General features: G+C 44.8%; 1 protein-coding gene across 5 annotated transcripts in view; it reads right to left on the bottom strand.

Moving 5' to 3' along the window:
- Positions 1-24044, bottom strand: part of LOC138793353 (olfactory receptor 51E1-like) — a 45734-nt gene continuing 21690 nt past the window's right edge. For all 5 annotated transcript variants that reach the window (XM_069971887.1, XM_069971886.1, XM_069971884.1 and 2 more), the window contains exons 2-3: positions 8154-8337; positions 1-2154 (exon numbers count right to left, since the gene is read on the bottom strand). In XM_069971887.1, coding sequence (XP_069827988.1) covers positions 1155-2123 — 969 coding nt within the window. In that variant the 5' untranslated portion in view covers positions 2124-2154; positions 8154-8337 and the 3' untranslated portion in view covers positions 1-1154. The remainder of the gene's footprint in view (positions 2155-8153; positions 8338-24044) is intronic.

Here is a 24044-nt window from a genome sequence, read left to right as displayed (position 1 = left end):
TCATTGCTGAGAGTCCGAGTTTGTACAAACCCGAACCTCAGCAAGTTGGGACCATCCCTATACTCAGTGCATCAGGTATTATCACAGGTGATATCATTATACTCAGTGCATCAGGTATTATCACAGGTATTCTTTGTATGGGATATCCTCAAAACACTACCTGTTGGTGGGCCATGAGGACTGGAATTGAGAAGCACTGCCATAACATTCAACACAAGGTACGGAATATGGGGTTAGGGGTTTGGGTCTACACTTTGAAGGTATCTGCCGCTTATCTTCATGGTGGATGTGCCGAAGAGGTAGAGAAGTGGAAATCTTTCGAGACTTCTTGCACTATATACAATTGTGAATCTCAGTACTACTCACACTATTATAAGTCATCATCCAATGCCAATCCCCCCAGCACAACCATGAGGTTCCTTGTTTCTGATGTGAGGGGATTGGTCCTGCAGATAACCCAGAGGCCGTGTAATGCAGGAATAAGATGGCTATGACGCTTCTAACAGTCACGCCCCCTGCAGCCCACTTGGTGTCCAAATAGGTAATTCAGAAATGGGAATGAAGAGTCTGTGGCACCAAAGAAAAAATTACTGATGTCCCAATACCTCCTGAGCAGATACGGAGGACTGAAGAGGTCTATGAGAAACCAGATCTCCTGCCATGAATGTATATCTGAAAAATGTTTCAGAAAAAAAAAATACTCACCAGCCTGATCCCCACCATTACTACTTTAATGAAGTCTGGGTACACTGGGTTTTTGGTCAATGTACCAACACTCACTGGCCAAAGTGGCGTCCCACCTCAGTCATTGGCTAAGTGTGTCAAAATCATCATCAGGTGAGCAATGGAAACCTCGGCACCATTGGAGAAGCAGCGTTGGTCAATCAGGCTGGTGGGTGACCCTTATTTTTTAGGCACCCTGAACTGGTTAGATGAAGATAGCAACCACATGCTGCTGCAATGTAGAACTCACACTGTAAATACGGCAAGGGGGGCACAAGAGCTTTACCAGGGGAAGGGGAAAAGCTCAAACACATGCGGCTGAGGATCCAGGGTTCATCTTGGATTTAAGGAGAGCCTCTGCCTAAGTCCTCCTTCAATTTTACAGTGAGTAGGTGTTCGGTGTTGATGATTTTGCCCGGCCTATGTCCTCCTCATATGTTCCTGGAGGTTTTCACCTGATGGATTATTTTATCATAAACCTTCCTGAATCCGATGCGGATCTGATTGGTTTTAATCCCATAGATTAAGGGGTTAGTGACAGGCGGCACCAAGAGATAGACATTCCCAAAGAGGATATGAAGGTTCGGAGCTGTGGGGTTTTGAAACCTGTGTACAACAGCGACACCAATGATTGGGATGTAGAAGATGAGGACGGCGCAGATGTGGGCGGTACACGTGCCGAAGGCCTTCATGCTGGCGTCTTCCACCAGACCGTGCACCGTCTTAATGATCAGCAGGTAAGAATGGGAGATAAAGAGAGAGTCGATGCCCATGACCAAGATGTTGATGAAGAGTCCATAGATAATATTGACCGTGATGTCCCCACAAGCCAGCTTCATTATCTCTTGGTGCAGGCAGTAGGAATGTGATAGGACGTTACCCTTCCATTCAGGAAACCGATTGATAATAAAGGGGAGAGGAACCATGACAAGAGCGCCTCTACCCACCATCAGGGCAAACATCATACCAATTCTCTCATTGGTTAGAATAGACGAGTATCTTAATGGGTGACAGATAGCCACATAGCGATCCACAGCCATGGCCAACAAGATCCCAGACTCCAGAGTAGAGAAGAAGTGGATGAAAAACATCTGGGTGAGACAATTACCAAATGGGATCTCCTTGTCATCTGTCCAGAAGATCCCCAGCATCCTCGGCATGGTGTTGGTGGCGATCAGCAGGTCTAGTACAGACAACATGAAGAGGAAGATGTACATGGGCCCATGAAGCTCCTGGTTCACCTGGATGATGTAGAGAATCGAGGAGTTCCCCATGACTGCGACAATGTACATCAAGATGAGGAGAATCCCCAACCAGAGGTTAAAGTCCTCCAGATACGGGATCCCGCTGAGGAGGAAATGGCTGATGTGGCTGCAGTTGGGTTGGCTGATGGTTGACATGACTGGAGCAAAGTCATAGAGGAAGCATCTTCTACAATGAGATAGGAAAATAAAAAAATAGTCTTTATGTAATATTAGGAGAGTCATATAGCTTTTTATATAGGGGGTGTGTTTGTAATGTAGTAACATAGTAACATGGATAGTTAGACTATAAGAAGCCACGCTATCTCCTGTATATAATTATATATGTACAGCTGGTATAACCTGGGGATCTCCTGTATATAATTATATAAGTACAGCTGGTATAACCTGGGTATCTCCTGTATATAATTATATATGTACAGCTGGTATAACCTGGGGATCTCCTGTATATAATTATATATGTACAGCTGGTATAACCTGGGTATCTCCTGTATATAATTATATGTGTACAGCTGGTATAACCTGGGTATCTCCTGTATATAATTATATATGTACAGCTGGTATAACCTGGGTATATCTATATCATAAAAATGAAAGTCTGTCTGTCTGTCCGTCTGTCCTGTATAGACTTCCAAACGCCAGAACCATTTGACTTTAAATTTGGTACACAGAGACATTGGGTGCCTGGGAAGGTTAGAGTGAAGGTCCCGTCCTCACCAGATGTACAGGAGGGGAGGGGGAAGGGGAAAAGCACCCCATAGAGATGAATGGGAGAATCTCCACACTGCACACACAGGTGGCATAATTAGTGCTGCAGCTCTCCAGCGGAAATGGCAGTTGGAAGCCTTAGCAACCAATAGGATTACTGCTTTCATTTTCATAGGGAGCTGGAATCTGATTGGTTGCTAGGGCCAGCTGCCTCACAACATCCACAAGAATAAATGGTAGACCTGCTACTCCAACTATACAGTCAGGGCCACTCCAGGTTTTATGGGCCATTAGGTGTCAGAGCCTCAGCGGTCCCCTTTGTGGATCAAATCATGTGGCGACAGTAAAACAGTAGGTCCCCTCTGTGTAGCCCCCTTATAGATGCCCCCTTCTGTGTAGCCCCCTTATAAGTGCCCCCCTCTGTGTAGCCCCCTTATAGGTGCCCCCCTTTGTGTAGCCCCCTTATAGATGCCTGACTCTGCCAGACAAACATCTTAGGCACTTCAGCACCTTCCTCTATAAAAGCTCCCAACAGTAACAGGACCCTCTTGGTGCCCCTAAAGTTGTGTCCTTTCTTTATGCCTTATTCTTTAGTTGGGATCCCATCTGTAGTTGTGCCCCCTCTCTTCACCCCTATCTGTAGTTGTGCCCCCTCTCTTCACCCCTATCTGTAGCTGTGTCCCCTCTCTTCACCCCTATCTGTAGCTGTGTCCCCTCTCTTCACCCCTATCTGTAGCTGTGCCCCCTCTCTTCACCCCTATCTGTAGCTGTGCCCCCCCTCTTCACTCCTATCTGCAGCTGTGCCCCCTCTCTTCACCCCTATCTGTAGTTGTGCCCCCTCTCTTCACTCCTATCTGCAGCTGTGCCCCCTCTCTTCACCCCTATCTGTAGTTGTGCCCCCTCTCTTCACCCCTATCTGTAGTTGTGCCCCCTCTCTTCACACCTATCTGTAGCTGTGCCCCCTCTCTTCACCCCCATCTGTAGTTGTGCCCCCTCTCTTCACCCCTATCTGTAGTTGTGCCCCCTCTCTTCACACCTATCTGCAGCTGTGCCCCCTCTCTTCACTCCTATCTGTAGCTGTGCCCCCTCTCTTCACTCCTATCTGTAGTTGTGCCCCCTCTCTTCACCCCTATCTGTAGCTGTGCCCCCTCTCTTCACCCCTATCTGTAGCTGTGTCCCCTCTCTTCACCCCTATCTGTAGTTGTGCCCCCTCTCTTCACCCCTATCTGTAGCTGTGCCCCCTCTCTTCACTCCTATCTGTAGTTGTGCCCCCTCTCTTCACTCCTATCTGTAGCTGTGCCCTCTCTCTTCACCCCTATCTGTAGTTGTGCCCCCTCTCTTCACCCCTATCTGTAGCTGTGCCCCCTCTCTTCACCCCTATCTGTAGCTGTGCCCCCTCTCTTCACTCCTATCTGTAGTTGTGCCCCCTCTCTTCACTCCTATCTGTAGCTGTGCCCCCTCTCTTCACCCCTATCTGTAGTTGTGCCCCCTCTCTTCACTCCTATCTGTAGTTGTGCCCCCTCTCTTCACCCCTATCTGTAGCTGTGCCCCCTCTCTTCACCCCTATCTGTAGCTATGTCCCCTCTCTTCACCCCTATCTGTAGCTGTGCCCCCTCTCTTCACCCCTATCTGTAGCTGTGCCCCCTCTCTTCACTCCTATCTGTAGTTGTGCCCCCTCTCTTCACCCCTATCTGTAGTTGTGCCCCCTCTCTTCACTCCTATCTGTAGCTGTGCCCCCTCTCTTCACCCCTATCTGTAGCTGTGCCCCCTCTCTTCACCCCTATCTGTAGCTGTGCCCCCTAGTAGTCAGACCTCCTTTGTGCCCCTCATCTGTAGGTGAGCCCCTTTGGGCTTCAATCTGTAATAAGGCCTCTCTTTGTGCAAAAAGAACTTAGCCCTTGTGATCTGTGCCACTGCCCCCCCTCCCCACAATAAACTCTCACTGCCCCCCAATAATCTGTGCCACTGCCCCCCCTCCCCACAATAAACTCTCACTGCCCCCCAATAATCTGTGCCACTGCTCCCCCTAGATAACGTGTGCCATCGTCCCCATAAATCAGTATTTCCCAAATAGTGGCTCAACAGCTGTTGCCAAACTACAACTCCTATCATGTCCTGCAAGTAGTGGATGATGGAAGTTGTAGTTGTAGTTGTAGTTGCACTAAATAAACTCTCCTCCTAAATATTTGTTTCCCAATCAGTGGCTTTTCAGCTGTTGCAAAACTACAACTCCCATTATGCCCAGCCAGCAATGCATGGTGGGAGTTGTAGTTTTTTAGCAACTGAAAAGTCACATGTTAGAGAACACTGCACTAATAAACTGTCCCACAAGTCACTGTTTCCCAACAAGTGACTCTTCAGTTATAATCAAACTACAACTCCCATCATCTTCTGCTAGCAGTACATGGTGGGAGTTGTAGTTTTTCTGCATTTGAAAATTATATCTTAGAGAACACCACACTAAATATACAGTCCCAAAAATCACTGTTTCCTAACTAGTGATTCTGCAGTTGTTATCAAACTATAACTCCCATTATGTCCTGCTAGCAGTACATGATTGGAGTTGTAGTTTTGCAGCAATTGGAGAGTCACATGGCCCCTAAACACTCCACAAAACACTGCCCCCCCCCCTTCCCTTTTTTGCATTCACCAGTCTCCTGGCCCGGGAACTGAGCAGAAAGATGCAGGGAGTGTAGATCAGGCTGATCTACAGCACGGAGGAGACGCTGGCCGGCTGGGCAGAGAGGTGAATGTTCCCTACCTCCCTAGTGAGGAATGAAAGCAGCCCTGGCGGGACAGGGCCCCTAGGGATCCTGTGGGCACCGGTACTTGCCCAGGTAAGTCGGGTGCTGAAGCCTGCCCTGTATACAGTACAGGTATACAGGACCCCAAAACTATACATTACAGGTTTACAGGACCTCCACCAACTAAATACTACAGGTATACAGGACCCTCAAACTATACACTACAGGTATACAGGACCCCAAAACTATACATTACAGGTTTACAGGACCTCCACCAACTATATACTACAGGTATACAGGACTTCCACCAACTCTATACTACAGGTATACAGGACCTCCACCGACTATATACTACAGGTATACAGGACCCTCAAACTATACACTACAGGTATACAGGGCCCCAAAACTATATACTACAAGTATAAAGGACTTTCACCAACTCTATACAACAGATATATAGTACCCCCAAACTATACACTACAGGTATACAGGACCTCCACCAACCATATACGCCAGGTATACATGAATTCCACTGATTAACTCACGCAATGACAATGACAGTACAGGTATATACAGGACCCCCAAACTATGCACTACAGCTATACAGCACCCCCCCCCCCAACTATACACTACAGGTATACAGGACCCCTAAAAACTATACACTTTAGGTATACAGAACCCCTCCAACTATACACTACAGGTATAAACGAATTCCACTGATTAACTCAGATGAAACAATACCTTTTACACGATTGCAGTTTCCCGTTAAGCATCATTTGCAATGACAATAAACAAGGCCCAAGGCCGATCACTGCAGGTGGCGGCATGAATCTGGATTCTGCATCTGGTTTTCCGCATGAACAATTGTGTGTTGCTGCTCCAGAGTTGTCTCAGGTAAAAATCTTTATGTTTATGTATCTAGCAATAACACTGCCAATGTTGTATATAACCAGGCTCTGTATAACACTGCCAATGTTGTATATAACCAGGCTCTGTATATAACACTGCTAATGTTGTATATAATCAAGCTGTATACAACACTGCCAATGTTGTATATAATCAGGCTATATATAACACTGCCAATGTTGTATATAACCAGGCTCAGCATAATACTGCTAATGTTGTATATAACCAGGCTCTGTATATAACACTGCTAATGTATATAACCAAGCTGTATACAACACTGCCAATGTTGTATACAGTATAATCAGGCTGTATATAACACTGCCAATGTTGTATATAACCAGGCTCTGTTTAACACTGCTAATGTTGTATATAACCAGGCTGTATACTGTATAACACTGCCAATGTTGTATATAACCAGGCTGTATATAACACTGCCAATGTTGTATATAACCAGGCTCTGTATAACACTGCCAATGTTGTAAATAACCAGGCTGTTTGTAACACTGCAAATATTGTATATAACCAGGCTGTATACTGTATAACACTGCCAATGTTGTATATAACCAGACTCTGTATATAACACTGCCAATGTTGTATATAACCAGGCTCTGTGTATAACGCTGCCAATGTTGTATATAACCAGGCTCTGTATATAACACTGCCAATGTTGTATATAACCAGGCTGTATACTGTATAACACTGACAATGTTGTATATAACTAGGCTGTATATAACACTGCTAATGTTGTATATAGTATAACCAGGCTGTATATAACACTGCCAATGTTGTATATAACCAGGCTGTATATAACACTGACAATGTTGTATATAACCAGGCTCTGTATACATTCTGATCACATTACATCTCAGTTCGGCTATTAAGTATTTAGGATGTTTAAAGTTTTTAGTTTATTTCTAATGTGCATAAGCTACAATTTACATAAACAGTGCAGATCTGTCGGGGTATATAGTGTATATAGGGGTATATAGGGCTCCTAGCGATTTCCCCTTAAACAACAACAAAAAAAACAAGGGTATAGATTGGCCTCCTGGGCGACCTTCCTGGGCGACCTTCCTGGGCGACAAATCTAATTAACACACTGACACCTTATACCTGGGCAGTGTCGGGTACATTTTCTAGTACTGTATATAATGATATATGTACAACTGGTATATTTCCTGTATATAATTATATATGTACAGCCGGTATAACCTGGGTATATACTGTATATAATTATATAAGTACAGCTGGTATAACCTGGGTATTTCCTGTATATAATTATATATGTACAGCTGGTATAACCTGGGTATATACTGTATGTAATTATATATGTACAGCCGGTATAACCTGGGTATCTCCTGTATATAATTATATATGTACAGCTGGTATAACCTGGGTATTTCCTGTATATAATTATATATGTCCAGCTGGTATAACCTGGGGATCTCCTGTATATAATTATATATGTACAGCTGGTATAACCTGGGTATTTCCTGTATATAATTATATATGTACAGCTGGTATAACCTGGGGATCTCTGTATATAATTATATATGTACAGCTGGTATAACCTGGGTATATACTGTATATTAGTATATAAGTACAGCTGGTATAACCTGGGGATCTCCTGTATATAATTATATATACAGCTGGTATAACCTGGGTATATACTGTATATAATTATATATGTCTAGCTGGTATAACCTGGGGATCTCCTGTATATAATTATATATGTACAGCTGGTATAAGTTATACATCATCTTGCCTGGTATAACCTGGGCACTATATATCCCCTGTATTTGTTACATACCTATGTAATGTCGGTCTCTCCGTCACGTCTCACAGCTTGGTACACATTGCTCCGTATTCCCCATCTGGTTACAGGTGTTCTGTGGGTTTCTGCAGAGATTGGGGATGAGGCCTCAGAAGGTGATGGGTGCGGGATCCATGGTGACACCAGGAGAGGATGAGATCAGTGCAGGACTGTGAGGAGTCTGTAAGGAGAAGAATAGAGCAGTGACTGCGCCGAGCTCAATGATTACACAAGGTGATGGAAACATAGAAGATTGTCGGGAAAGAAAGACCACTGGGACCATCGCCCTATTAGTGTTTCCCTTCTTATTATCCTAGGATAGATATATGTATATACCAGGCAGATATATGTATATACCAGGCAGATATATGTATATACCGGGCAGATAGATATATGTATACACCAGGCAGATAGATATATGTATATACCAGGCAGATAGATATATGTATATACCAGGCAGATAGATATATGTATATACCAGGCAGATATATGTATATACCGGGCAGATAGATATATGTATATACCAGGCAGATAGATATATGTATATACCAGGCAGATATATGTATATACCGGGCAGATAGATATATGTATATACCAGGCAGATAGATATATGTATATACCAGGCAGATAGATATATGTATATACCAGGCAGATATATATATATATACCAGGCAGATAGATATATGTATATACCAGGCAGATAGATAGGTGTATATACCAGGCAGATAGATATATGTATATACCAGGCAGATAGATAGATGTATATACCAGGCAGATAGATATATGTATATACCAGGCAGATAGATATATGTATATACCAGGCAAAAAGATATATGTATATACCGGACAGATAGATATATATATATACCGGACAGATAGATATATGTATATACCAGGCAGATATATGTATATACCAGGCAGATATATGTATATACCGGGCAGATAGATAGATGTATATACCGGGCAGATAGATATATGTATATACCAGGCAGATATATATATATATATACCAGGCAGATAGATATATGTATATACCAGGCAGATAGATATATGTATATACCAGGCAGATAGATATATGTATATACCAGGCAGATAGATATATGTATATACCGGGCAGATAGATATATGTATATACCGGGCAGATATATGTATACACCAGGCAGATAGATATATTTATATACCAGGCAGATATATGTATATACCAGGCAGATATATGTATATACCGGGCAGATAGATATATGTATATACCAGGCAGATAGATATATGTATATACCGGGCAGATATATATATATATATATATATATATATATATATATATATACCGGGCAGATAGATATATGTATATACCAGGCAGATAGATATATGTATATACCAGGCAGATAGATATATGTATATACCAGGCAGATATATATATATATATATATACCAGGCAGATAGATATATGTATATACCAGGCAGATAGATATATGTATATACCAGGCAGATAGATATATGTATATACCGGGCAGATGGATATATGTATATACCGGGCAGATATATGTATACACCAGGCAGATAGATATATTTATATACCAAGCAGATATATGTATACACCAGGCAGATAGATATATTTATATACCAGGCAGATAGATATATGTATATACCAGGCAGATATATGTATATACCGGGCAGATAGATATATGTATATACCAGGCAGTTATATGTATACACCAGGCAGATAGATATATTTATATACCAGGCAGATAGATATATGTATACATCGGGCAGATAGATATATGTATATACCGGGCAGATAGATATATGTATATACCAGGCAGATAGATATATGTATACACCAGGCAGATAGATATATATATATACCGGGCAGATAGATAGATGTATATACCAGGCAGATAGATATATGTATATACCAGGCAGATAGATAGATGTATATACCAGGCAGATAGATATATGTATATACCAGGCAGATAGATATATGTATACACCAGGCAGATAGATATATGTATATACCGGGCAGATATATATATATATATATATACACCGGGCAGATAGATATATGTATATACCAGGCAGATAGATATATGTATATACCAGGCCGATAGATATATGTAAATACCAGGCAGATATATGTATATACCAGGCAGATAGATATATGTATATACCAGGCAGATAGATAGATGTATACACCAGGCAGATAGATAGATGTATATACCGGGCAGATAGATATATGTATACACCAGGCAGATAGATAGATGTATATACCGGGCAAATAGATATATGTATATACCAGGCAGATAGATATATGTATATACCAGGCAGATAGATATATGTATATACCAGGCAGATATATATATATACCAGGCAGATAGATATATGTATATACCAGGCAGATAGATAGGTGTATATACCAGGCAGATAGATATATGTATATACCAGGCAGATAGATAGATGTATATACCAGGCAGATAGATATATGTATATACCAGGCAGATAGATATATGTATATACCAGGCAAAAAGATATATGTATATACCGGACAGATAGATATATATATATACCGGACAGATAGATATATGTATATACCAGGCAGATATATGTATATACCAGGCAGATATATGTATATACCGGGCAGATAGATATATGTATATACCGGGCAGATAGATATATGTATATACCAGGCAGATATATATATATATATATACCAGGCAGATAGATATATGTATATACCAGGCAGATAGATATATGTATATACCAGGCAGATAGATATATGTATATACCGGGCAGATAGATATATGTATATACCGGGCAGATATATGTATACACCAGGCAGATAGATATATTTATATACCAGGCAGATATATGTATATACCAGGCAGATATATGTATATACCGGGCAGATAGATATATGTATATACCAGGCAGATAGATATATGTATATACCGGGCAGATATATATATATATATATATATATATATATATATATATATATATATACCGGGCAGATAGATATATGTATATACCAGGCAGATAGATATATGTATATACCAGGCAGATAGATATATGTATATACCAGGCAGATATATATATATATATATACCAGGCAGATAGATATATGTATATACCAGGCAGATAGATATATGTATATACCAGGCAGATAGATATATGTATATACCGGGCAGATGGATATATGTATATACCGGGCAGATATATGTATACACCAGGCAGATAGATATATTTATATACCAAGCAGATATATGTATACACCAGGCAGATAGATATATTTATATACCAGGCAGATAGATATATGTATATACCAGGCAGATATATGTATATACCGGGCAGATAGATATATGTATATACCAGGCAGTTATATGTATACACCAGGCAGATAGATATATTTATATACCAGGCAGATAGATATATGTATACATCGGGCAGATAGATATGTATATACCAGGCAGATAGATATATGTATACACCAGGCAGATAGATATATGTATATACCGGGCAGATATATATATATATATATATACACCGGGCAGATAGATATATGTATATACCAGGCAGATAGATATATGTATATACCAGGCCGATAGATATATGTAAATACCAGGCAGATATATGTATATACCAGGCAGATAGATATATGTATATACCAGGCAGATAGATAGATGTATACACCAGGCAGATAGATAGATGTATATACCGGGCAGATAGATATATGTATACACCAGGCAGATAGATATATGTATATACCGGGCAGATAGATATATGTATATACCAGGCAGATAGATATATGTATATACCAGGCCGATAGATATATGTAAATACCAGGCAGATATATGTATACACCAGGCAGATAGATAGATGTATATACCGGGCAGATAGATATATGTATACACCAGGCAGATAGATATATGTATATACCAGGCAGATAGATATATGTATACACCAGGCAGATAGATATATGTATACACCAGGCAGATAGATATATGTATACACCAGGCGGGTGTAAATCCCGTTATTGTAGATTTACCAACCACATCGGCTGGAAGTTTCCTCCAAGCATCTACTACTCTTTCAGTGAGGTAATATTTTCTCACGTTGCTTCTGACCTTTCCCCCAGTAACTTCTCACTGTCTCCTCTTATTCATCTTGAGTTAAGTTTTTCACTAAAAACACTTCCCTCCAGAAACTTATTTAGTCCTTCAACATTCTTTTAGATTTCCATCATGTCCCCCTTTCCCTTCTTCCTCCTGTAACATATATAAAGGTTTCCATCATGTCCTCCTTTCCCTTCTTCCTCCTGTAACATATATAAAGGTTTCCATCATGTCCCCCTTTCCCTTCTTCCTCCTGTAACATATATAAAGGTTTCCATCATGTCCCCCTTTCCCTTCTTCCTCCTGTAACATATATAAAGGTTTCCATCATGTCCCTCCTTTCCCTTCTTCCTCCTGTAACATATATAAAGGTTTCCATCATGTCCTCCTTTCCCTTCTTCCCCCTGTAACATATATAAAGGTTCCCATCATGTCCTCCCTTTCCCTTCTTCCTCCTGTAACATATATAAAGGTTTCCATCATGTCCTCCCTTTCCCTTCTTCCTCCTGTAACATATATAAAGGTTTCCATCATGTCCCCCCCTTTCCCTTCTTCCTCCTGTAACATATATAAAGGTTTCCATCATGTCCTCCCTTTCCCTTCTTCCTCCTGTAACATATATAAAGGTTTCCATCATGTCCCCCTTTCCCTTCCTCCTCCTGTAACATATATAAAGGTTTCCATCACGTTCTCCCTTTCCCTTCTTCCTCCTGTAACATATATAAAGGTTTCCATCATGTCCCCCCTTTCCCTTCTTCCCCCTGTAACATATATAAAGGTTTCCATCATGTCCCCCCTTTCCCTTCTTCCCTCCTGTAACATATATAAAGGTTTCCATCATGTCCTCCCTTTCCCTTCTTCCTCCTGTAACATATATAAAGGTTTCCATCATGTCCCTCTTTCCCTTCTTCCTCCTGTAACATATATAAAGGTTTCCATCATGTCCTCCCTTTCCCTTCTTCCTCCTGTAACATATATAAAGGTTTCCATCATGTCCCCCTTTCCCTTCCTCCTCCTGTAACATATATAAAGGTTTCCATCACGTTCTCCCTTTCCCTTCTTCCTCCTGTAACATATATAAAGGTTTCCATCATGTCCCCCCTTTCCCTTCTTCCCCCTGTAACATATATAAAGGTTTCCATCATGTCCCCCCTTTCCCTTCTTCCCTCCTGTAACATATATAAAGGTTTCCATCATGTCCTCCCTTTCCCTTCTTCCTCCTGTAACATATATAAAGGTTTCCATCATGTCCCCCTTTCCCTTCTTCCTCCTCCGATAACATATATAAAGGTTTCCATCATGTCCCTCCTTTCCCTTCTTCCTCCTGTAACATATATAAAGGTTTCCATCATGTCCCCCTTTCCCTTCTTCCTCCTGTAACATATATAAAGGTTTCCATCATGTCCTCCCTTTCCCTTCTTCCTCCTGTAACATATATAAAGGTTTCCATCATGTCCTCCCTTTCCCTTCTTCCTCCTGTAACCTATATAAAGGTTTCCATCATGTCCTCCCTTTCCCTTCTTCCTCCTGTAACATATATAAAGGTTTCCATCATGTCCTCCCTTTCCCTTCTTCCTCCTGTAACATATATAAAGGTTTCCATCATGTCCTCCCTTTCCCTTCTTCCTCCTGTAACATATATAAAGGTTTCCATCATGTCCACCCTTTCCCTTCTTCCTCCTGTAACATATATAAAGGTTTCCATCATGTCCTCCCTTTCCCTTCTTCCTCCTGTAACATATATAAAGGTTTCCATCATGTCCTCCCTTTCCCTTCTTTCTCCTATAACATATATAAAGGTTTCCATCATGTCCTCCTTTCCCTTCTTCCTCCTGTAACATATATAAAGGTTCCATCATGTCCTCCCTTTCCCTTCTTCCTCCTGTAACATATATAAAGGTTTCCATCATGTCCTCCCTTTCCCTTCTTCCTCCTGTAACATATATAAAGGTTTCCATCATGTCCTCCCTTTCCCTTCTTCCTCCTGTAACATATATAAAGGTTTCCATCATGTCCTCCTTCCCCTTCTTCCTCCTGTAACATATATAAAGGTTTCCATCATGTCCCTTTCCCTTCTTCCTCCTGTAACATATATAAAGGTTTCCATCATGTCTCCCCTTTCCCTTCTTCCTCCTGTAACATATATAATGGTTTCCATCATGTCCCCCTTTCCCTTCTTCCTCCTGTAACTGTAGCTGCTGCAGAACCTCATCATACACCTCAGCTGCTGCAGAACCTCATCATACACCACAGCTGCTGCAGAACATCATACTACACTACACTTCAGCTGCTGCAGAATCTCATCATACACCTCAGCTGCTGCAGAACATCATCATACACCTCAGCTGCTGCAGAATCTCATCATACACCTCGGCTGCTGCAGAACCTCATCATTATACACCTCAGCTGCTGCAGAATCTCATCATACACCTCGGCTGCTGCAGAACATCATCATACACCTCAGCTGCTGCAGAACCTCATCATACACCTCAGCTGCTGCAGAACCTCATACTGCATCTCAGCTACTGCAGAACCTCATCATACACCACAGCTGCTGCAGAACCTCATCATACACCTCAGCTGCTGCAGAACCTCATCATACACCTCAGCTGCTGCAGAACATCATCATACGCATCAGCTGCTGCAGAACCTCATTTTACACCTCAGCTGCTGCAGAACCTCATAATACACCTCAGCTGCTGCAGAACCTCATCATACACCTCAGCTGCTGCAGAACCTCATTTTACACCTCAGCTGCTGCAGAACCTCCTCATACACCTCAGCCGCTGCAGAACCTCATCATACACCTCAGCTGCTGCAGAACTTCATCATACACCTCAGCTGCTGCAGAACCTCATCCTACACCTCAGCTGCTGCAGAACCTCATACTACACCTCAGCTGTTGCAGAACCTCATCATACACCTCAGCTGCTGCAGAACATCATCATACACCTCAGCTGCTGTAGAACATCATCCTACACCTCAGCTGCTACAGAACATCATCATACACCTCAGCTGCTGCAGAACCTCATCATTATACACCTCAGCTGCTGCAGAACTTCCTCATACACCTCAGCTGCTGCACAACCTCATCATACACCACAGCTGCTGCAGAACCTCATCATACACCTCAGCTGCTGCAGAACTTCCTCATACACCCCAGCTGCTGCAGAACATCATCATACACCTCAGCTGCTACAGAATCTCATCATACACCTCAGCCGCTGCAGAACCTCATACTACACCTCAGCTGCTGCAGAACCTCATACACCTCAGCTGCTGCAGAACCTCATAATACACCACGATCTGCTGCCGTCGCTCCGTTGAATAGGAGCGTCGGCAGCAGACGCTGCTATATCCTATGGGCTGCCCGGACGATCAGCGATCACCCTGACAGCCCCCCCCGCAGCGAGCGGGGAACGAGGAGCAAACGAGCGCTGAGAGCGCTCGTTTGCTCCTCTTAACGACCAGTGCAATAGGCCCTTTACTCACGTATACAGGGGTGACCGGGTCCAATCTCCTATAGGTGGGGAACATACCAGAGGGAAAGAAGGGAGAAGAGTCAGAGGTTATAGTGTGCAGAGGAACAGTGGAGGAAGTCAGCAGTCACATCACTACAACGGTCAGCAGAGGTCAGCGGTGACATCACTACAACGGTCAGGAGAGGTGAGCGGTGACATCACTACAGCAGTCAGGAGAGGTCAGCGGTGACATCACTACAGCAGTCAGGAGAGGTCAGCGATGACATCACTACAACGGTCAGCAGAGGTCAGCGGTGACATCACTACAACGGTCAGGAGAGGTCAGCAGTGACATCACCACAACGGTCAGGAGAGGTCAGTGGTGACATCACTACAATAGTCAGGAGAGGTCAGCAGTCACATCACTACAACGGTCAGCAGAGGTCAGCGGTGACATCACTACAACGGTCAGGAGAGGTCAGCAGTGACATCACCACAACGGTCAGGAGAGGTCAGTGGTGACATCACTACAACGGTCAGGAGAGGTCAGCAGTGACATCACTACAACGGTCAGCAGAGATCAGCGGTGACATCACTACAGCAGTCAGGCGAGGTCAGCGGTGACATCACTACAACAGTCAGGCGAGGTCAGCGATAACATCACTATAAACAGTCAGGAGAGGTCAGCAGTGACATCACCACAACAGTCAGGAGAGGTCAGCGGTGACATCACCACAACAGTCAGGAGAGGTCAGCAGTGACATCACCACAACAGTCAGGAGAGGTCATCGGTGACATCACTACAACAGTCAGGAGAGGTCATCGGTGACATCACTACAACAGTCAGGAGAGGTCATCGGTGACATCACTACAACTGTCAGGAGAGGTCAGCGGTGACATCATCACAGCAGTCAGGAGAGGTCAGCGGTGACATCACTACAGCAGTCAGGAGAGGTCAGCGGTGACATCACTACAGCAGTCAGGAGAGGTCAGCGGTGACATCACTACAGCAGTCAGGAGAGGTCAGCGGTGACATCACCACAACATTCAGGAGAGGTCAGCGGTGACATCACTACAATAGTCAGGAGAGGTCAGCGGTGACATCACCACAACGGTCAGGAGAGGTCAGCGGTGACATCACTACAGCAGTCAGGAGAGGTCAGCGGTGACATCACCACAACATTCAGGAGAGGTCAGCGGTGACATCACTACAATAGTCAGGAGAGGTCAGCGGTGACATCACCACAACGGTCAGGAGAGGTCAGCGGTGACATCACTACAGCAGTCAGGAGAGGTCAGCGGTGACATCACTACAGCAGTCAGGAGAGGTCAGCGGTGACATCACCACAACGGTCAGGAGAGGTCAGCGATGACATCACTACAATAGTCAGGAGAGGTCAGCAGTGACATCACCACAACAGTCAGGAGAGGTCAGCGGTGACATCACCACAACATTCAGGAGAGGTCAGCGGTGACATCATCACAACAGTCAGGAGAGGTCAGCAGTGACATCACTACAACAGAGATGTGGGGTCAATACACTGTGTAATAATACCTCTAGGCCTCCATTCCTATTATTACTGGCAGGCCTGGACTGACAATGCCCGCTGGGCCCCTCACATTACCATTCTGTGGGGGCCGCCCGGGCTGTTGAATGAAATGGTGCTTCATTAAATCCTGCCTGGCAGCGGCGGACTGAGAGGGCCGGATGCAGCCAGACACTTGTCACACAGCACCATGCATAGGCCACCACCAGCAGGTACACATTAGTAGCTCACACTGACTGAATGCCATGTGGTAATGCGGCCCCCTCAGTCCGGTGGTGGGACTGTCAGCAGTGCGGAGACGGGAGGCCATGCAGCTGCCTGTTACTGTTAAATGATGACCTGATTTATGACAGGAAGTTCTGGCAGCGGCTGGGGACCCCTTAGACCAGGCATGTCCAAACTTTTTTCGAAGAGTGCCAAATTTGATGAAGTGAACATGTGCGAGGGCCGACCATTTTACATGCTACATGCTATATGCTTTATAACACAGGCAGATAATAGCAAGCTGGATACCTGGGGGGCCGTAAAAGTTCGGAATGCGGGCCGCAAATGGCCCTCCGGCCGGACTTTGGACATGCCTGCCTTAGACCATGCTGACGGCCGCTACCGGACTGAGGGGGCCGCGTGTCAACACAACGTTCAGTAAATGTGAGCTACTAATGTGTTCCTGTTGTGGTGGTCTATGCATGGTGCTGACAGGTGGCACAGGGCAGGGAGCACTCAGCTCTCTAAGCCTTTCACTGCGAGACCACAGGCTGCATTAGGCCGCGTTAGGCCGGACATCTACAAGTGATGACTGACTCTGCTGCTCCATGACATCGGCGTGCAGCTGACAAGTGGGTAACGTTTGTTTTTGTCCATAATCGAAGGACATTAGAGGGGGCACCACCACTGGGGGAAGGATAGGAAGGTAAGAAGGGACCATCACTACTGGGAGGAGGGGGGGGGGGTACAGGAGGAAGGTTAGAGGGGATCATCACTGCCATTTCTGGCCACAGAGAGGGACTATTGCTACTTGGGGGCACAAGATAGGGTGGTTACAGCTACTCAGGGGCATAGTAGGGGGGTTATTACTATTTGGGGACACAAAAGGGGGCTTTATAATAGTTTGGGGGTTCGGCTGGGATCTTGTCAATTGGCAGGTATATACACAGCGTAGAGGAACAGAAGGGGCTCATATCTGTGCAGGTCAGTAATAGGGGGAACTATTCATGTTTGAGGCACTAGGGACGGGGTATCATATAGAGGTGACGGGTGTATAGACATGCTGGAAAAGTGTGGAGCCTAAGATGTTTGTCCGATAGATGCTGCGGGGACAAGTCATGGCGGACAGAAGTCTTCACCATGGGCCGGACTGAAAGGAGTCACAGGTGGATATATCTGCACTTTCAGTCACTATATTCTCCCTATGTGGGGGTCACGTTGGACAGTGTTACAGTGGGTTTATTCAGTAGCGGTAATGGTGGATGGAACAGAGAATGCTGAGAAGTGGGATCAAATACAGAAAACTTTTCTGGAGCACATTTCTTGTTTTTTTTTTTTAATTACGGGTGTGTGTGTATGTGTATCTGTGTGTATGTATGTGTATCTGTGTGTGTATGTGTATCTGTGTGTGTATGTATGTGTATCTGTGTGTGTGTGTATGTGTATCTGTGTGTGTGTGTATCTGTGTGTGTATGTATGTGTATCTGTATGTATGTGTATGTGTATATGTGTATCTGTGTGTATGTATGTGTATCTGTGTGTGTGTATGTATGTGTATCTGTGTGTATGTGTATCTGTGTAAGTGTATCTGTGTGTGTGTGTATCTGTGTGTGTATGTATGTGCATCTGTGTGTGTATGTGTATCTGTGTGTGTATGTATGTGTATCTGTGTGTGTGTGTATCTGTGTGTGTATGTATGTGTATCTGTATGTATGTGTATGTATATCTGTGTGTGTGTGTGTGTGTGTGTGTATGTATGTGTATCTGTGTGTATGTATGTGTATCTGTGTAAGTGTATCTGTGTGTGTATGTGTATCTGTGTGTGTAAGTGTATCTGTGTGTGTATGTGTATCTGTATGTGTATCTGTGTGTGTGGGGGGGGGGGAGAGGTTTCATATGTTACGTTGGCTGGAAGGTGCTTTATGTGTCAGGTGTTAGGAATGTGACTTTACGCTCCTCGGTCCGTGCCGGGCGGCCGAGGAAGCGCTGAGTTTCTATCTGTGTTTGCACTGAATGAGTTGTGTCTGAATTGTGTTTTACTTTCCAGCCACACCTGCCTTGCCTGTCAGACTTCTGGCGGTGCAAGAGTTACTGCACTGCTAGGTCTAGGTTTAGGTCTGTTCAGCTGAGCTTGGTGCTGGGATCAGGGCTGCTCCAATCAGCTGCTGGACCTGGTCTCTGATCCTGGATAAAAAGCAGTCAGATCCTCATTTCCCTGCTGGCTATTGGTTGTTACTAGTCCCAGCTCCCCTGCTCCTTTACCAGCGTTCCCTGTCCCAATACCCTTGCTATTGCTCTGCCCGTGTTCTGACCTCTGACTATCCGCTCTCTTTCTGATTTTGCACTGCGTTGTCCATTTGGTTTTGACCCGGCTAGCTGACTATTCTCCATTGTGTTTTGTTGGTCTGTCTACGTTTTGTGTGTTCACCTACTCAGTGTAGGGACCGACTCTGTGGTTGTCCGCAACCGTTTAGGGTCGTCTGTGGCAAGTAGGCAGGAACATTGGTTGGGGCAAGTTTCAGGGTTCACTGCCTTGTCCTTGTCTCTCTAGCCTGACAGAATAGCCAGCCCTGCCATCTTGCCTCATGGACAACAGAATGGCCATGACCAATATTGTGGACCAAATGCAGCGGCTCAATACCATGGTTCAGGAGCTTGCTGTAAGAGTCCAAGATCAGGAGATGGCGCCCCAACAACTTACTGTGAGCTCCCCAGCACCTCCTGAGCCGCCCATTCAGCTCCCAGACAAGTTCTTGGGGGACAGGAGAAAATTTCATGCCTTCCGGGAGGGATGCAAGTTATTTTTTAAGTTAAGTCCCCGCTCCTTAGGAGATGAGACCCAGAAGGTGGGCATAGTCATGTCGCTTCTCCAAGGGCCACCACAGGAATGGGCCTTCTCTCTACCATCTGATTCTCCTGACTTACTGACAGTGGACCAGTTTTTTTTTGGCATTGGGGTTGCTGTACGATGACCCTGACAGTGCTGTCAATGCTGAGCGTCAGCTGGCGGGGCTGAGGCAGGGCAGACGTCCAGTGGAGGAGTACTGCTCAGAGTTTAGACAGTGGAGTGGCCTCTCCACCTGGAATGACTCTGCCCTCCGTTTTCAGTTCCGCGCGGGGCTTAGTGACCGGTTAAAGGACATGTTGGTGGCGTATCCTACTCCTAACTCCCTTGAGGAAAGTATGACACTGGCCATTCGAGTTGACTGACGGTTGAGGGACAGACAGCATGAGAGGGGTAGTCCTGACCATCCTAGAAACTCTTTATTACCTGTCTCCTACCCTAACCCTTCCCCTACTGCCTTACCCACACCAGAGGAGCCTATGCAGTTAGACTCCACCGATGCCAAGGCCCCACGAACACTTCGCCTGCAGAACAATCTCTGTTTGTATTGAGGGAAAACAGGACACAGAGTTCGGCAATGTCCTTCCAAGCCGGGACCACCGCCGGAAAACTTCAGCCCCTGAGAGACTATCGAGGGGGTCTCTCAGGTGCACAGGTAACCTTCAGAAATAAGCTGTTGTTGCCTATTTCCCTGGTGTTGGGGAATAAAGGTGTTTCTGGCTACGCCCAGATCGATTCTGGGTCATCAGCAAATTTCATTAACCCTATGTTTTTTTCTGGTTTAGAGGTATGTCCCCTGCAGCTCCGGTCCCCTGTAAATGTTTCTGAAGCCGACTTTGCCCCCTTTGCCCAAGGGGACGTACGGTATATAACCCCCCCACCTGGAAGTAGAGGTGGGGTCTGTTCATGTTGAAAACCTTGCCTTTCTCCTTATGCATAATTTGTCATCTGATGTGATTTTAGGATTACCCTGGTTGGAGGCACATAACCCTGTCTTCGACTGGACCAACAGGGAACTGGTAAAATGGGGGCCTAAGTTTGTTCCCCACTGCATTGCGGTATCTCTTGCACAATGTTCCTCTAAGGGCGAGGATATTCCGGAATTTTTGTCGGACTACTCTGATGTGTTTGACGAGAGAGCTGTGGATGGCATGCCACCCCACAGACCATATGACTGTGCTATAGAATTAGTTCCCAGTGCCAAATATCCCCGGGGTCGTATATTTAACTTGTCCTGTCCTGAGAGGGAAGCCATGTGGGAGTACATAAAGGACAGTCTGCGTAAGGGCCATATTCGCCCGTCCTCCTCTCCCATGGGGGCGGGGTTCTTTTTTGTGGGTAAAAAGGATGGTGGGCTTCGGCCCTTGTATCGACTACCGGGAGTTAAACAAAATTACCATTAAGAATCAGCATCCGTTACCCCTGATTCCAGATTTATTTAACCAGATAGTAGGAGCTAAATGGTTTTCCAAAGTAGACCTACGGGGGGCATATAAGCTTATCAGAATCAGGGAAGGTGATGAGTGGAAGACCGCCTTTAATACCCCAGAGGGCCATTTCAAATACCTTGTCATGCCCTTTGGGTTATGTAATGCTCCGGCGGTCTTCCAACACTTTGTGAATGACATTTTTCGTGAACATTTGGGTCGATTTATGGTTGTTTATTTGGATGACATTTTGATTTTTTCCCCTGATTGGGATTCCCACATATCACATGTCTGTACAGTTATGGAGCTTCTGAGGCAAAATAGTCTGTGTGCCAAGTTATCGAAATGCCAGTTCGGTATCCAGGAGGTCTCATTTTTGGGTTACAATATAACCCCTAACTCATTTGGTATGGATCCCCTTAAGGTGAAAGCCATTAAAAACTGGAAGCGATCCAATAATCTCAAGGCCCTGCAGAGGTTTTTGTGTTTCGCCAACTACTATAGGAAGTTCATCAAAAACTTCTCAATTATAGCTAAACCCCTTACGGATCTGACCAGGAAGAGGGCAGATCTAGTGAACTGGACTACTGAAGCTATTAAGGCATTCGATAAACTTCGGCAATGTTTCTCAGAGGCTCCAGTGCTAACACAGCCAGATTTTGAACGTCCCTTTATTGTGGAGGTGGACGCATCCGAGGTGGGGGTGGGAGCAGTGTTGTCTCAGGGATCTAAAACTCTTACCAATCTTCGCCCTGTTGCCTACTTTTCAAGGAAGTTCACCCACGTCAAATGTAATTACAATATCGGCAACAGAGAATTGCTAGCTATCAAAATGGCGTTCGATGAGTGGAGGCACTTCCTTGAGGGTGCCAAACATAAGGTGGTGGTACTTACTGACCATAAAAATCGGGTATACTTAGACAGTGCCAAACGCCTTACCCCATGTCAGGCCAGATGGGCCTTGTTTTTTTCTAGATTCAACTTTGAAATCACGTATCAGCCTGGTTCCAAGAATGTCAGAGATGACGCCCTGTCTCGCAGTTTTGACATTGAGAATTCTCCCAGGAACCAGCCCGATAAGATTTTAAAACCCGGTGTTATGGTGTCGGTTCTGCAACCCAACTTACTGACTCAAATTGCGGAATCTCAGGCCCTGGCCCCCCGTAATACTCCGGGATCTCTCTTGTTTGTGCCTCCAAACCTTCGCCTTCGGGTTTTGGAGGAGGTTCATAGTTCGGTGTTGGCTGGTCACCCCGGGTGGCAGGAACTAATTATTTGCTCTCACGTCATTACTGGTGGCCAGCTTGGGCCCGGGACGTCAAGTCCTTCGTTGAGGCTTGTGAGACTTGTGCTTGGTCTGAGGTTCCCCATAGGCCACCGGAGGGTCTCTTTTGTCCTCTGCTGGATCTGGTAGATCGTTGCTCGTTTACTGGGCCTATTACACAGCCCGATAATCGTTTAGCAAGAGCTGCAAGGACATCGTTACAGCCCTTGCTAAACTGGCATACATTAACCATCCACGTTCCAGGGCTGCTCCTGACGTCCGCTTCTCCCCATGTCCCGCGCGCGCTCCCGCAGCGGCCTGTGATTGGCTGAGCGGCCTATCAGCTGACAGGCCGCTGTGAAGTTAGAGTGCGCGCGGGACCCCGGGAGAAGCGGACGGCAGGAGCAGCCCTGGAACGTGGATGGGTAATGTATATCGTTAGTCGGTGCGCGGTAGGCGCCCGACAAAAATAGGTTCTAACCTGTATCAACGATCAGCCGATGATCGTTGTCATCGGCTGATCGTTGCATTTATTACACTGAGCGATAATCGGCCGAATCGGGCCAATTCAGCCGATTATCGTTCCGTGTAATAGTACCCTAAGGGTAAGACTGTCATTTGGGTAGTCGTGGATAGATTTTCTAAGATGTGCCATCTCATCCCTCTGTGTAAGCTCCCTAACGCCCGCACTCTAGCCACACTGTCTATTAACCACATTCTGCGCTTGCATGGTGTCCCTGAAAACATTGTCTCCGACAGAGGTGTTGAGTTTGTAGCTAAGTTCTGGAGAGAATTTTGTGGCAGGTATCTTTTTATCTTTCTCATCTGCTTTCCATCCACAGACTAATGGACAGACTGAGAGAATCAACCAGTCACTAGAACAGTTTCTGAGGTGTTTCGTGGCTGATGCCCAGGACAAATGGAGGGACTTTATTTCACTAGCAGAGTTTGTTCTAAACAATCATGAGCAACGTTCAATTAAGATGTCGCCGTTCTTTTGTAATTTTGGTTTTAACCCTAGGTATTCATCCACTCAC

The sequence above is a fragment of the Dendropsophus ebraccatus genome, chromosome 5 (genome assembly GCF_027789765.1).
Source record: "Dendropsophus ebraccatus isolate aDenEbr1 chromosome 5, aDenEbr1.pat, whole genome shotgun sequence".
Classification (NCBI taxonomy): Eukaryota; Metazoa; Chordata; class Amphibia; order Anura; family Hylidae; genus Dendropsophus; species Dendropsophus ebraccatus.
The sequence above is the reverse complement of the archived record's forward strand: the minus strand, read 5'-3'. Positions and strand labels throughout refer to the sequence as shown.